The following is a 15,303-nucleotide window of genomic DNA, read 5'->3' on the forward strand; positions in this document are numbered from 1 at the left end:
AAAACAACTTATAAATCAAAGGGATATAATATACTGTTTATACAGTATAAAAACCATTACGTCTATGGAGGTCCTCCAAGTAGCCTATAGCTAAACAAACGTGTGTGTGTGTGTGTGTGTGTGTGTGCGCGCGCGCGCGCTTTACAGTAGGGGGCAGCAGCGCTCAAGCATTTGGACAGTGCAACCTTGCGACAGAAACAGAGGTAAAGCGCACTACAAATGGGACAACATGGCGATGTCCTCGGGCAGGGTACTCTTTTGCCGTTTGACAGGCAGATCTTTGGGGACTGCGCTCGGTCACGGCCGTGGGAAAACCCTCACAGCTCGGAGATGGTATATTACTGCCAGTGCAGGCAACAGTGAGTAAATGGAATGATTTCCACGCACCTCAGTGTGAAGTCCAGTCAAACCCGGAGGTCATACTTCTGGCTATAATAATTACACGTGAAACATTTCCTTTTTATTAATTATCAATAGTGGAATGCATTGCACAACATATATATATCAGTTCTGTTGCATTAACTGTAAAAGAAAAACAGGGAAAAAAGATTCTGTGGTAGACCGTAGGCAATAGTCACGTGTCTCAGCGGAGATTCCAGTAGATTTGCACGAGATAATTATAAATGTTCGTGATAATAATGCGATATTTACGCGGGTCATTGTGAATAACAGTGCAAATGTCCGACATTATGTTCCCGTTTCTTAAGTGCGATGTGGCCACATCATCATTATCATCGTGATCTCGATAATCTGACAACGGGAACATTATGTTCATATCGAAAGAGTCATCGTTTTTCTTTTATCCTTTATCTTGGGAACAAAAATCAAAAACATCTTGCACCAGTCTAAAATGGTTTGCTGGTCATAGATAAGTTTCTCCCAGTCTGATCATCTGAATTAGACATTGGACCACTGAGAGACCAGTGATTATTTTGTTGTTGTTGTTGTACATATTTTAGCAGTTATTTACCATGATACTGAATAATTATCATTTATTTAACATGGCAATATTTACAAGGCTCAGTTTACAGTGTACTCCAGGAAAACCATGGAATTACAGTGGTATCAGTATATATGTGTATAGGTTAAGATGACATTGGTGCAATATATTTTGCATCTCCTTTTTGTACTGTATGATGTGTTATATGGACCTGTGTCTGCAATAAAGCTTTATAAAAATAAAAAATAAATCCCAAAGTATTTTATATAATACACTATATACATGTATTTTTTTTATATATTAAAGATTATTTATGTCTCTATAGATTTGCAGTTTAAGCTTGATGAGCGGACAGCCCACAGCAGCCTGGACCTTTTTAAGAAGGAGACAGGTGTGATCTATCGAATGCTAGGCATGGACCCCTCCCTCGTGCAGGATACCCCTCTCCGGTTCCGTGACTGGGCTGTGGTTCTCGCTGACACCCACATTGACTCTGGACGGCACTACTGGGAGATCACGGTTAAAAAGTCCCACGAATTCCGTGTGGGAGTGGCAGAGGTGTCGACATCACGTGATGAATGTGTGGGCACGAATTCTAGTTCCTGGGTGTTCGCGTTTGTCCAGAGGAAGTGGTTTGCCATGACCACCGGTAAGCAGGTCCCGGTGCCATTGGTGGGGAAACCTGATCGGGTCGGCCTCTTGCTAGACTACGAGGCGGGACGGTTCAGTCTGGTGGACACCCAGAAAGCTGAAGTGGTGTATACGATAAGAACACAGTTCCGCTCGCCCATCTGTCCTGCCTTTGCACTCTGGGATGGGGAGTTACTCTCACACTCTGGACTGGAGATTCCACCAGGGCTTCAGTGACTCTAGTTCATTATTCACACATTGATGCTACATGCCTCTTAGTGGATAGAGAAGAGGAAGTAGGGGCCTTATGAATAGACATTCAGTTGGAACACAGCTGTTTTTTTTTACTGCCATTAAACAAGATTTGTCCGTTCAGCTGGTATAATGCTGATGAACTCATGAATCCGTACATGCACATATATAAATACTTGATATCCTTAGTCATTTCTCATTTTGCGTCTGTGCTTTAGTACAGTGTTGAGAGGTTTTTCAATAAAAAGACACCCTTCACTAGTGTTATTCTTTATTTATTCTATACTTTGTGTCGCATCATCTGTCCATTTCACACTTTTCACTTTCATTCGGAACGCTCTTCTATAACTATCTGAACTTTATTTTTTTCAAAACATCCAGTTTTGTATCCAGCAATAAAGTTTGTCCATGTACCAAGTTTTAAATACCATTCATTTCTTGTGTGCAAAGTCCACAGAGGGTTCAGTTAGAGCTTTTGTGCCCTACATTAAAACAACATTAAATTACATTAAATACCTTACAAAAATGTCTATTAATAAACATAAAAAATTCCAACATCTTAAGAATAGTACAAATATACAAATACCTGCTCAAAATGTTTAGCCAAAAATGATTAATAACTTAAAATGGCTATAGTTCACATTATGAAAAGTGCTGGCTAACCTATTAACTCAAGGCAATAGGACGTAATGACATTTCCAGTATGGTTATTTTATAAATAAACTACTTTTTAATGTGCATGCATGTTTGTTTTGATAGACAGCCTGCTAAATTTACACTAACCTTGTCCTTAGTAACAGAGCTGGAGTCACAAAAATCTTCTTAAGAAAGAAGTTAAGATAAGTAAAGATAAATTCGAAGTTCAAAAGATGGTTCCTAAAGTTCAAGCGAGTGTTGTGTTGAAATGCTAGATATTTGAAACAACTCGAATTCATTAAACCTCTTATCTTCAGGGATTTAAGTTAGAGCTTATCCTAACTTTACGAAGTTATTTATAAGTATTTTTAAGAACACTTCAAGAATATGAAGTTTTGTCTTAAGAATGCTATTTTCTTTTTTACGTAAAATTTTTCTCAAGTATTTTTGGAATACAAAATATTCATAATTTTTAAAGTCAGAAACCAGGAAGAAAATAGCAGTTAAAGAATTTTAATCCTAAGAATGTTTCGTGAATCCGGCCCCCGGTTCCTAAGGCTTCCTTTGAGTTAAGGCTTTTACATAAAAATTCTTCTGCAAGGATAAACTAGGAAGCCTAAGCATTTCTAAATTGGTCCAAGAATAAACCAAATTGTCTTTGAGGAGCTGTACCAGAAATTACCGGGAAGTACCTGGTAGTTTCATAATCCCACAGTAGACTGAATGAAGGTCTGAGAACCTACAGTAATGACTATCTTAAACCATCAGTAGAAGCTAGCCGAGGTCTACATACAGCAAAAGCTTTGGTTTGAAGCACTATCTCTGTAACACCTGCGCACACCTGCTCAGTCCTTACACAGGCTTTGTCATAAATCTCACACACTCATGCTTCCCTGAAGTCACGAGACGCTGCGGTTTGGCATTTCCCGTGGTAGTTCTCACTCAAACTAAACCATTCAGCGTCTCCAAGAGCATTCAGTTCCTCTGCGTCAATGGTGGAATCGGGACACGTGTCAGCGCTGAGCTCCTCTGGCATTAGTGTGTGTGTGTAAATGCTCTGGTACTCCTGTAGTACCTTGACCACTGCGTTGTGCCCAAACTGCATAGCATCATCGAGAGGTGTGTTCCCCCATCTGAAGAACAGATTGGCATGCATTTTAAATCAATGAAACAAAAATAGACCACAAAAAGTGAAAGGGAGGTGAGTTTTGCCTTACCTGTCCTTTGCATTGGGGTTGACTTTGCAGGTATCTATTAAAAACTTGACCGCATCTAAGTGCCCTGAAATCAGAATTTTAGGAACCTATTAATAAATGCATAAATTCGTTTTTCAGATTTCACAATTCAAACTTTAGGACTCACTGTTCACGCTGTTAGTGATGATAGTAGTAATGAATTAAATAATGAATTGAGCATCAGAACGATGCCAAAAGACAACAACTGACAGAAAATCTTTTGTTTTTACCTCCATTATGACATCAAATCATGAGGCACATGAGACAAAATAAGCATTTGAGGCACTACTGTATTTTAGATCATGCATTTCACTCATTATATATCAACCACATATGAATGTGATATGGATTGGGATGGTAAAACTAACTAGGGCTGCATTTATAATTCTTCATAAATCATTCAAATATGTTGACTTGGTGCTTAAGAATCATTTCTTATTATCAATGTTGAAAACAGTTGTGCTGCTTTATATTTTTTGTGATACATATTTTTCAGGATTCATTGATGAATAAGAACAGCAGTTATTTAAAGTCACTTCACCTGTGATCAATTTAATGCATCCTTGCAGAATAAAAGTATTAATGTCAAAAATTCTTACTGACCCTAAACTTTTTAATGGTAGTGGAGATACATAAATCACATTTTTCAGCCTGTCTGAAAAAATGCCTTATTACCTTCTGATGAGGACACATGTAGGGCGGTACGGATGTCATAGTCAGTCAATTCCATATTGACTGCAGAGAGAGCAATTCTGAAACAAATTAATAGCTCATTGTTTCTCATGACCATTCACATAAAAATATTGGGATATTTTTTAAAAGAAAGAGATTTTTACCTCCTGAGAGCTGAAACATCACCACTGTAAGCAGCAAACATCAGATCCACCACAGACTTGTTCTGAAATATATTCAATATAATCAGTGCTTATTAACTATTTGCTTTGTTAGCACAGAATGAAATGGCAAATTTGGTCTGTGGTCTCACCCTCTCGTGGCCTGTCTGTCTGCGAGGGTCTAACTTCTTCGCAAAGTGTCTCAGATTGTCATAATTATGGAAGTTAAACAGCGAGACTAGCTCCTAAAAGAGAAACAAGTTAATGGTCTCAGAGAAAAATAAAGATATAGAGAGACAAAAGCAGAGATCATGAAAAAGTACCTGGCAGAAGTGGATGCCTCGGATGCTATTGCCGACACGGTCAAGAGGCGGAGACCAGCACATCACTCCCATAATATTAGGAACTACCAGCAGCACGGCACCAGACACCCCAGATTTAGCAGGCAAACCCACCTGAGGAAGAGACACACATAGGGCCGGTTTACACATTTGACTGTTTTTCAATGTAAACACACATTGCGCATGCGTCTCATGTCTTTTGCAGCATGGCCCCATCTAATAACATTGATTTTATTTGAGTAATTAGCTGAGGTTTAAAGTAAATAACTGAATAGTTTCGTCAAGCTGTAAAGTCCATTGTGTGTGTGTACTTTATCATTCTGCAAGCAATCATTTGGCTGTGAGTGTGTGACTCACGTGAAAGGCAAACTGGCCAGAGAAGTCGTACATGCCGCAGGAGTGCATGAGACTGAGAGTGTTTCGGACGGCCTCGGCACTGAGCACACGCTCGCCTGTGATTGGACAGATCCCTCCATTAGCTAATGTGGCTGCCATGACGCTGCCGGACTCACATGTCACCTCAATAGAGCACAGCTGGAAATGAAAGAATGACATAAACACATTTTGTGTTTAGTATGAGCAATAATAGCAAGTTCTACTTTTAAACACAATTGGTATGTGTCAGAATGACAGTTCATTTACCTGAAAGTAGAAGTCAAGGGCTGCCATCATGTCAGCTCCACTGGGAAAACACTACAGGAAAAAGAGCAGAGCAGCAGGTGAGAAAGGCTGACAAATCCCATCATTAGGCTTATAAAAAATAAAAAAAACACTCACTTTTTTTTCTTTGAGATAATAGCCAATTGCATAGTTCCTGTCACCGGTCTCTTTCTCTGACTGGAAACTATAAAAAGCAAGAAAATGTTATCATTCACCAATAAACCAGTAAAAATGACATAACAACTAGGTTCACCTCTAGGAGAGTTTGATTTGATACAAATAAAAGAGTTATATTAAAAACTCACGTGGCATTACTGAACCCAACATATTCTTTGCCAGTCATTCTCTTCAGATAATCCATCATCTGACCGACAAACAGAAATCAATTTTTATAACAAGTGAGATAAAATTAAAAACCTGGGATATTTCACATGGTGGAGATGTTGCAGTGTACTCACAAAGTCAAACTTCTCTGCCTTGTTGGAACCAGGCTGTAATAGAGACAAAAAAAGAGAAAGTGAGAAAATAAGTAAGAAAAGGCTACTGTCAACTGTCTGGTTACCAACATTCTTAAAAATATTTTGTTTTGTGTTCAACAGAAGAAAGAAACTTATACAGATTTGGAACAACTTGAGGGCAAGTAAATTATGACAAAATGTAAATTTGGGGGTGAACAGAACTATCCCTTTAATCTGTAATGCACGTTCACGTGACAAGGACTGCTCTTGCGTCAACGACACAACACGCAAAATTGCATCGCAGTGCTCTAGTCTAGTGAATGCGTGTTGGAGATTAATAATTTGTAAATAAAGTCAAGTCAAGTCAAGTCAAGTTTATTTGTATAGCGCTTTTCACAATACAGATTGTATCAAAGCAGCTTCACAGTATTAAATTAAAATAATACAACAAAGTTTGTTTCAAGAGGAATTTATTGATTGATAAAATAAAATTAAATATCCCCAAAATATCCCCATAAAGTGGTAAATTATGTTTTTTTGTGCAAAGTACTCGCGTCGCTTCATAAAATTGAGGTTAAACCACTGGAGTCACATGGATTACTTTAATGATGTCTTTACTACCTTTCTCGGGTAGAAAGTGGTAGTTGCATAGACTGTCAATGGAGGGACAGAAATCTCTCAGATTTCATTAAAAAGATCTTCATTTGTGTTCTGATGATGAACGAAAGTCTTACGGGTTTGGAACGACATGAGGGTGAGTAATTAATGATAGAATTTTAATTTTTTGGTGAACCAACTCTTGAAATTATGTTGTGTCAAATGTACTAGTTCTGTAAACTAAAATATACTTTAATGAAATTTCTTTTGAAGTTGCAATTTAGTACATTTAAATGTTATATCAAATAGCACTACAGTTAAAATTTAAATCAAGTACATTACATGTGCTTTAGTACAATAGTCAACACATCAAAATAAGTGTACTTCTTTAAAGCATGACAAAATATTATTAAAACATAATAATATAAATTGTACTATTTAAAGAGTCCTTAAATGTGTTAATAAACAGTCATTAAAGTGCACTCTTATACTTAAGTGGCCTTTTATTTCCTTAATATTGTTATATCTGCAAATGCAGTTTTTTAAAAGTATACTTTTAAGATTTGAAGTTTACTACAAGTGCACATTCAATAGAATTAAGCGCACTTCTTTTTCACAAGTGTAGTCAAGCCAATAAAACTGATACTAAAATCAGTAATACAAGGCTAACCTGTAAGGCTAATTTGCACAAAAGGCTAATTCACTAATTTTATTTATGAATAATATTACTTGAAAGGACTTTCAAATAATGTTCAACAATATAAATTACATAGTTATACCTCAAATGTGAATTTTTAAACTATTGTGTTCTTTAAAATGTAAGTTGCTAACAAGTTGCTTCTAAAGGACTACACAAGTTTTGTGATTCATCAAGCCAATAAACTTAAATCCTTGTGATATGTTTAGTCTATATATAATGGCTTATTTTCCTCAAATACATTTCAAAAAGCCATTAGAAATTTCTGAGGGCTAACCCATAGCTAATGCTACTTATCTTCAAGACAACAAAACATCCAAGTACAAACACAGTAAGAAAGATCCAAAAGGAAAGAGTCAGATGTGAAACACACAACACATTCAACATTCACACTGTCCACTAATTCTTCACATTTAGTCAAATGGGCTCAAAATCAATTGTATAAATAATATTAGTTTCTGTTTGCCAGCAAAAAAAAAAATAGCTAACAGTGGTTCCAGTGACAGTTTGTTTTGGGATTGATCCAAAGATCCCTCTGCAAACAGTAATACAGTGCTGTATTTAGACACTTGGTGGCAGTGTGCACAGACGTGCAGCAAAGAAAATGTGGTATGATATGAGATCATAACTGTCTCATCCTATAACGTGACTGAACATGTGGTACAGTGGTACACATATTGGGTTTCATATGTCCTAAGGTGTGACGTTAAGATGACCAGTTCCACGAGGGAGTCCAGAAGGTCAGTGTAATGCGATCACAGCTGTTAGATGTCTTCATCTTAAAATGTACTCCAGTGTGTCTGTGTTCCGTGAGGTTGTGTAACATATTTAAGAGCATAGGTCAAACTAGAAACTTATACTACAAGTAAGGAGCACCTTAATTATACATGCAATTCGTTTTTTTTTTTTTTTAAATCAGTTAAACCACTGAAACCTTTTACTCTTTCATAGCAGCCCTTTTAAACACACTGAAAGGCGTATTTCTCAGCACATCTTCTGATTGGCTGTTTAGACACACCTCTTGACCACTAGCAGCGCTTATTATGTGATTCCTCATTGGACCACCCACTACCACCATACACACAAACACACACCTTGTCAGCTATTTAAAATCAGGTCAAAAAGAAAGGACAGAAACATATTTTTGTCCCAATAAAAGCACTTTGCCTGTCACAGTAATAATTTTACTGTTTAATATCAATAACATGCACCACAGCAATGCTGCTTAATTTAAAGTAACTCTTCAAGATTAGGGTTAAAGGGTGTCCCTGTAAAGGCTGGGACAAAAATAAAATAAACGAACAAATTAATGTGTTATGGCTGTAGGAATTTCATTTTGAGTTTGTACTTGTGGTATTATTATGATGAATGTATATCAACAGTGAACTAAAAATGTACAAAAATAGCATCTTACCTTGATGAGAGAGCTGATTACAATGGCTCCTGCATTCACCATGGGATTATGAGGTTTATCTGGGAAACCCCCCAAAAAAGTTTATAAATTATCAAGTCTTAATGTCAAGGGAGAATCAAGGATTCAGTAAAGCTCCAGTAAAGATTGCAGAAGCAATGTTCCTCAGAGGTGAGGAAATCCATTGATAAGGTTTATACTGAAAGGACGTCTGATAACTGTTTTAAAGCTTCCACTTGTTCCCAGACTTCATGTTGCAATAGAACACAATGAGCCTTTGAGATCACTAATTTAGAGTAATGCCAGTGATTTAGAACCTCTGGAGTTTCTTCCAGGGAAATTAAAAAGAAAGATTAATAAAATACAAGTATACTGACAATGTTTCACTTTAAATGTCCACATACTATTTGAGACCACTTTGTGTGGCCATATCTTTTAGTGACACCAACAAAAAGAGAAATAAGATAGATTGTGATGGTTTCTCACCCTCTTCATCTAAAAAGAGTTTGTTGAACTTGAGGCCACTAGGTTCTTTCCCCACATATTTGTGCACATGTTCAGTGCCAGCCTCATGCACGGCCAGCGCATACTCCAGAGGCTTCACACATGACTGCAGACAAAATGGCATATTCGTGTCCCCTATAGCATGCCTATGTAAAGAGGAAGAGATCAAATGAAAGATATAGTGAGAGAGGGATAAGAAGAGAAAAAAAAGACAGAATTGCTATTATTCAAGATCCAGAATTAACCAGAAAGCATGTGATGTGAGTGAAATTTGGATTTGCCAGGTGGCCAATAACTTTATTATGGATTAATAAAGTTCTTCGCCACCATAACACATTCAATTGAACTGTAAGAATGATAATTTGATGAATTTGATAGTGAGAAGTGATGTCAATGATTCAAAGATCAAAACCGTTGACAAAATATATAAAAAATGATATTGTTGTTGAGACAATATTTACAATATTTTATTTTAGAAATATTTACAAGAAAATTATTGTACACTTATTTTGAAATACAATACCATTCAAAAGGTAATGGTTGATTTTGAAAGAACGTTTTTGAAAGTAGTCTCTTGCTTACCAAGGCTGCATGTATTTAAAAATATATATAAAAAAAATACAGTAAAAACAGTAATATTGTTAAATATTACTACAAGTTAAAATAACGGCTCTATTTTAATATATTTAAAAATGTTATTTATTCCAGCTGAATTTCCAGCAGCCATTACTCCAGTCGTTCAGAAATCATTATAATATGCAGATTTGGTGCTCAAGAAAACTTTCTTATTATCAATGTTGACAATGTTTTCATTTAATTAATTTTATTTGAGGACTTTTTGATGAATAGAAAATTCAAAAGAAAAGCCACTTTTGATCAATTTAATAATGCATTCATGCTGAATTATTTTTTTTTTAATTTTTTTTTTATCCTCCCGACCCCCTTAGCACCCCAAACTTTGAATGTAGTGTATTTCTGGTCAGAAAATGTGGTCAATTGTACATTGTTTGCAAATGCTTCAATTGTTCTACAGATGCTGCAAAAAGTTACTTTTATCACACAGATGTGAATAAAGAAAGTTTGAAGATAGTATATTTTACCTCTGACCATCCACTGTGCACAGAGAAACTCCCCAGAGGTGTGGACTGAACTTAGCCAACTGAGGGATGTAGTCTGCTACCTGAGCAAACACGCACAGGGACAAATAGAGATTAGAAGTAAGTAAATGTGTTTTTAAAAGAGAAGGTGATTCAAAAACAGCGATAAGGAAAATCAATGTCTTACTTTCCCTCCTTGCTGAGCCTGTACGTTATAATACAAATGGTTTATGAGGGAGGTAAAGGCCTCAAAGTCTGGAATGATGAACTTCCTTTGGAAGGCTTGAGTCAGGAGGACTATGTTACTGCCAACGCATCTAGAAACAGAAACACACATATGCCAATGTGACACAACTGTGACTTAATGGCCACCTGTGATCAGTAATGTGCTAAGAGAGTTGTACATGGCTGAAAATGATATTTGATCCATGTTTATTAACACTGACAGAATCGGTTCAAAACAAACATAAGCTGTGCCTCCGAGGACTAACAAACACATTATCACTGCTTAACATAGCTTAGCTCCACACACGCTCCAGCAGGAAGCATATACACACAATACATACAAATACAACAGGTGGAGTGTTGTATTTATCTCTGTTGGGGAGCAGAAAGTCAGGTGAAGCATTTGTATGTGAAGATATGTGGGCATGATGAATCAACTGCTTATATTTCCAGCCTTCCAAGAAATTTGAGCTATCATTTACCAGTAAGGGGCATGAGTCACAACAGCTGTAGGCGGTAAACTGTAAGTGATGAAGATAAATCACTTAAAACACATATTCTCTCACTCTTTGCATTTCGAGTTTGCTTTGCGAGTCAATTTTCTACCCACTTTCTGAACAGTTCCTGGTCCATCATTGTCATTCCAACAGACTCTTGGACAGCTTGATGGATCTGTCGCATGCAGTCTCTCAAACGGGGGTCAGAGGTCAGCAAGCCTGTGCTTTTGAGTGCCTAAGAAATACAACAACATGTATTTTAATACTGGGATAATTCATTGTCAAAACACAGTTCAGTGAAAACATTTGAGCTTGAACATTTTAGCACAAATATATGTGATGAACTACAGTACCAGTTCAGGAGCATAAATTAAGTTATATAGAGACATTTAATGTCAGCTTGAAACAGCGTGCACAACCCAGTTGATTTACACTACTGTTATTTAGCAGGTATGAATTAAACTGATCAAAAGTGACAGAAAAGACATGTATAATGCTACAAAGATTTTATTTAAAATAAATTCTGTTCTTTTAAATGTTCCATTCACCGAAGAATCAAAGAAAATATATCAGGTTTCCAAAAAACTATAACAACAGCACAACTTTTTTCAACACTGATAATAATGAGAAACTTGAGCAGCAAATCAGCATATTAGAATGATGAAGACTGGAGTAATGGCTGCAGAAAATTCAGCTTCGCCCTCAAAGGAATAAACTACATTTTAATGCATATTAAAACAGAAAACAGTTATTTTATATAGTAATAATATTTCATAACATAAGAGACTACTTTCAAAAACATAAAAAATTCTGGCAGCCATTTAGTTTACAGTCCTGTTTCCCATGTTCATAACTATGTCAAGTCAAGTCACCTTCATTTATATAGTGCTTTTAACAATATAGACAGTTTCAAAGCAGCTTCACAGTGACAATAGGAAATTAAAGTAACAGAGATTGTTTTGGCTTTACAGCAGCTCTAGAATAAAGTTATTGTCCAGCTAAAGTTAGTTTTGATCGATTCACATGCACAACAACAGTGCCTGGTGGCTCGAGAACGCAAACTGTGAAATAGTTTTTTTAGTTTTTTTGTACTGGGTAATAACTAGGCACTAACCCGCCTGAACCTACGCCTAAACCTAACCTAAACCCATGTAGTTGCCTTATATTACCCAGTACTTTCTTAGGTAAGTAAACTGTAAGTAGCCTACATGTATAGTGCACGTACTGTAAAATAAAGTGCAACCTAAATTCTTACTGAGCCTAAACTTTAGATCGGAAGTGTATTTGCGAGTGAAACAGGAAATTATGAGAAGAAAGTGGGGCTTGATTTGATCCATTAGGAGTCTAATGGATCATAAAAAGTGGTCTCTAGGCTATATGACAGGTGTCAGAAAAAGAAAGTCTTTCAAAGCCGGAGCAAGATTTTACATTTTGATTAAAAAAATTACGAAGGCAAGTTTTTTGGAACATGGATGAATTGTTTACAATAAGCACAGGAACATACATTAAGACAGTAAATAGATTCAATCAAAGACTAAAATATTAAGGTGCTATGGTACTGTGCAACAGTGTTTACACAAGTCAAATGAAAGAGTTTACCATCAGTCATTTGGTAGGAACATGTTATCTTCAATCATTGGTATATGGCATCTGAGTTGTTAGACTGCAGCTGGTGGAGATGACCATCATATTTAGACAAAACAACCCCATGCATATAAATTATAGCAGACACTTTAATAGCTATCTATTTCTGGGTGGCATGTGCACTGAAGCACACACACAAACACACTCACAAGAAGGTGCAGCACTATGCCTGGAAATTGAATGTGTTACCTTGGTTAAAACAGTCCATAATTTTATGTATTCCTACTTTAGTATAAACTCAAACATCCAAATATGGATCCACATGTGTCTGGGAATAGATATATTTATTAGGGGCTTTAATGTAGCCCAGACACCTAGCACAAACATGACGTCTACTATTATGTAATACCAAAGATTTATGATTATAACCTGTGTAAGAATAAAAGTGTCTTATTTTAATCATACTAAACAAAATAGAGGGCATGAGTGTACATGATGTTTATAGCATGCATTTTATTCCATTTGGTTTGACAGATAGCCACAGCAGTTCATGCTGACTAAGTCACACACACGCATAATGTCATCATCAGCACTGTGACTCTAGAGCAACTCACTGTCAGGAAACGTGCCACTGAGAGTTTCTCTTTTCCCTGGGTGATTGTGTAGAACAACAAGTCCTCCAACCCAGCAACCACCTTCTTACTGCTCAAAACACAAGACAAATTAGAAAACAACATGTTTTACCAAAAAACAATGCATAATACAATTAATTTCATTAAGATAGTCACCCTTCCGAAATCAATTCTTAAAAGGACTTTATATTTTCTCAACGCCTCTCCGAGGATTTACCTGCACGTGCCGGCGTCCGTCTCTGCGATCACGTGCTGATGGCGAGGATGCTGACCCGGTGATGCGCTCGTGTGCAACAGCCGAGCAGGTGAGTGTCTTCTTTCCAAACTTCCCGCAACTCTCTCCCATTTTCCACCATTCCTTATGAGCAAAACACCAGCTCTAGACGCCAGCAGGGTTTTAACACCATGCATAATCTATCCAGAAATGTTTTACTTCTAAACCAACGACCTATTACAGCTGTAAAATAGTCTGAATAAACAACGCGTGTCTCGTATGCTTATGTATCGCGTGCTTTCTATTGGATTCCAAGTGCCTGATCGTCCCACGAGGCAAGGTAGTGACTTCTGTTGACAAAATTGGCCGGTAACCGAGGGATCTTATCATCATACGCAGGTGAGGAGGACACGCCTCCTGGCGGCTGTGGCGGTGGGGCAAAAAAGAGATAGATCATTGGTGGATGCCAGAACACATGTAGATGGCTCAATAGTAGAACTGTACAAAAAAGGGCAGACTTATTGAGCATGGACATTTTGCCACTTGTCAGAAGGCACACAATCTTAAATAAATATTAACCCATTGAATCCCACCGATAATATTTGTGACCAAAGTTTACTTTTGAGCTTGAAGGGTCTATAAAGAGGAAGCTATATAAAGGATATATATAGGTCTTATTCACATAAATCACATGATCACAATACATGTAAACATTTGTGACCAGTGGCAAAACATTTTGAATTAATAACTGATTGATTCACATTCAGTTACCATTCAGTTATTAAAATTGTAGAAATAAATGTATTATGACATTACATTGATATTTACAATAAACACAAACATACACACACGCACACACACACACACACACACACACACACACACACACACACACACACACACACACACACACACACACACACACACACACACACACACACACACACACACACACACCACACACACACACACACACACACATATACCGTTCAAAAGTTTGGAAACATTGCTATTTTTAAAAGAAGTCTCTTATGCTCATCAAGCCTTTGATCAAAAATACAGAAAAAACAGTAATATTGTGAAATATTATTACAATTTAAAATAATGGTTTTCTATTTGAATATAGTTTAAAATGCTGTTCTTTTTAACTTTTTATTCATCAATGAATCCTGAAAAAAGTATCACAGGTTCCAAAAAATATTAGGAAGCATAACTGTTTCCAACATTGATGATATAACTGAATATCAAATCAGCATATTTTAATAATTTCTAAAGGAGCATGTGAGACTGAAGACTGGAGAAATGGCTGATGTAAATTCAGCTTTGCATCTGTCACGTTTTGATTTTGTTTTATGTTCTTGTTTCCTATAGAAATCATTCTAATATGTTGATTTGATGTGATCCCCTGTTTTAGTCATGTGATCCTGCCATGTGTTCTGTGTTGTAGTGTATGTTGTCATTTGTTCATTGTTTCATTGTGCACAGGTGTCCCTTGTCTTGTCATTAGTCCTTGTGTATTTAAGCCCTCATGTTTGCCTTGTTCCAGGTCAATAACCACTGGTGGTAATCATGGTCGATCATGTTTGGGAAATAAACTGTATTTGGGTTCTACTACTTCCTGTTACATATAAAATACAGAAACTTAGAAATCAAGTTCTGACAGGGTAGAATTGTATGGGGCGCCGTTTGTAAAGTGGCTCACGCTGAAAATAACAGCAACATTTTGTCACATTTAGCTTCAAACAATGTTTAAAAAACTGGTATGAATTTTTGACGGTCACTTTTTAGCACATTTACATCAATATTTGTCAAAATAGAGATATTTTAAATAGTTAAATCTAAATATTAAATGTTACACCT

General features: G+C 36.6%; 2 protein-coding genes and 1 long non-coding RNA gene across 3 annotated transcripts; 2 read left to right on the top strand and 1 right to left on the bottom strand.

Moving 5' to 3' along the window:
• The first annotated feature begins 183 nt into the window (after positions 1-183).
• Positions 184-2,080, top strand: spryd4 (SPRY domain containing 4). The gene is made up of 2 exons (XM_082187326.1): positions 184-359; positions 1,266-2,080. The coding sequence occupies exons 1-2, from the start codon at positions 230-232 to the stop codon at positions 1,805-1,807; spliced, it is 672 nt and encodes a 223-aa protein (XP_082043452.1). The 5' UTR covers positions 184-229; the 3' UTR covers positions 1,808-2,080.
• gls2a (glutaminase 2a (liver, mitochondrial)) lies at positions 2,077-13,814 on the bottom strand. The gene is made up of 18 exons (XM_082187325.1): positions 13,447-13,814; positions 13,212-13,299; positions 11,127-11,248; positions 10,479-10,608; positions 10,295-10,374; positions 9,177-9,340; positions 8,694-8,752; positions 5,986-6,018; positions 5,833-5,891; positions 5,645-5,711; positions 5,510-5,560; positions 5,225-5,401; positions 4,850-4,981; positions 4,679-4,771; positions 4,530-4,591; positions 4,369-4,445; positions 3,676-3,739; positions 2,077-3,591 (listed from the first exon to the last, which is right to left on the bottom strand). Exons 1-18 carry the CDS (start codon positions 13,638-13,640, stop codon positions 3,342-3,344), a joined length of 1,902 nt encoding a protein of 633 aa, XP_082043451.1. The 5' UTR covers positions 13,641-13,814; the 3' UTR covers positions 2,077-3,341.
• LOC309511948 lies at positions 6,027-6,789 on the top strand. The gene is made up of 2 exons (XR_014210831.1): positions 6,027-6,338; positions 6,506-6,789. It is a non-coding gene; the product is annotated as an uncharacterized lncRNA (long non-coding RNA).
• Positions 13,815-15,303: the final 1,489 nt, after the last annotated feature.

This window comes from Leuciscus leuciscus, assembly GCF_965113295.1.
Source record: "Leuciscus leuciscus genome assembly, chromosome: 13".
NCBI lineage: Eukaryota > Metazoa > Chordata > Actinopteri > Cypriniformes > Leuciscidae > Leuciscus > Leuciscus leuciscus.

Bases quoted from the DNA above. Each gene is read 5' to 3' on its own strand.
- spryd4 (XM_082187326.1), top strand. From the start codon at position 230: ATGGCGATGTCCTCGGGCAGGGTACTCTTTTGCCGTTTGACAGGCAGA. The intron at 360-1,265 runs GTGAGTAAATGG...ATGTCTCTATAG, and splicing joins TACTGCCAGTGCAGGCAACA to ATTTGCAGTTTAAGCTTGAT.
- gls2a (XM_082187325.1), bottom strand. From the start codon at position 13,640: ATGCATGGTGTTAAAACCCTGCTGGCGTCTAGAGCTGGTGTTTTGCTC. The intron at 13,300-13,446 runs GTAAATCCTCGG...TGTTTTGAGCAG, and splicing joins ACGGACGCCGGCACGTGCAG to TAAGAAGGTGGTTGCTGGGT. The intron at 6,019-8,693 runs GTAAGATGCTAT...TCTCTATTACAG, and splicing joins TAATCAGCTCTCTCATCAAG to CCTGGTTCCAACAAGGCAGA.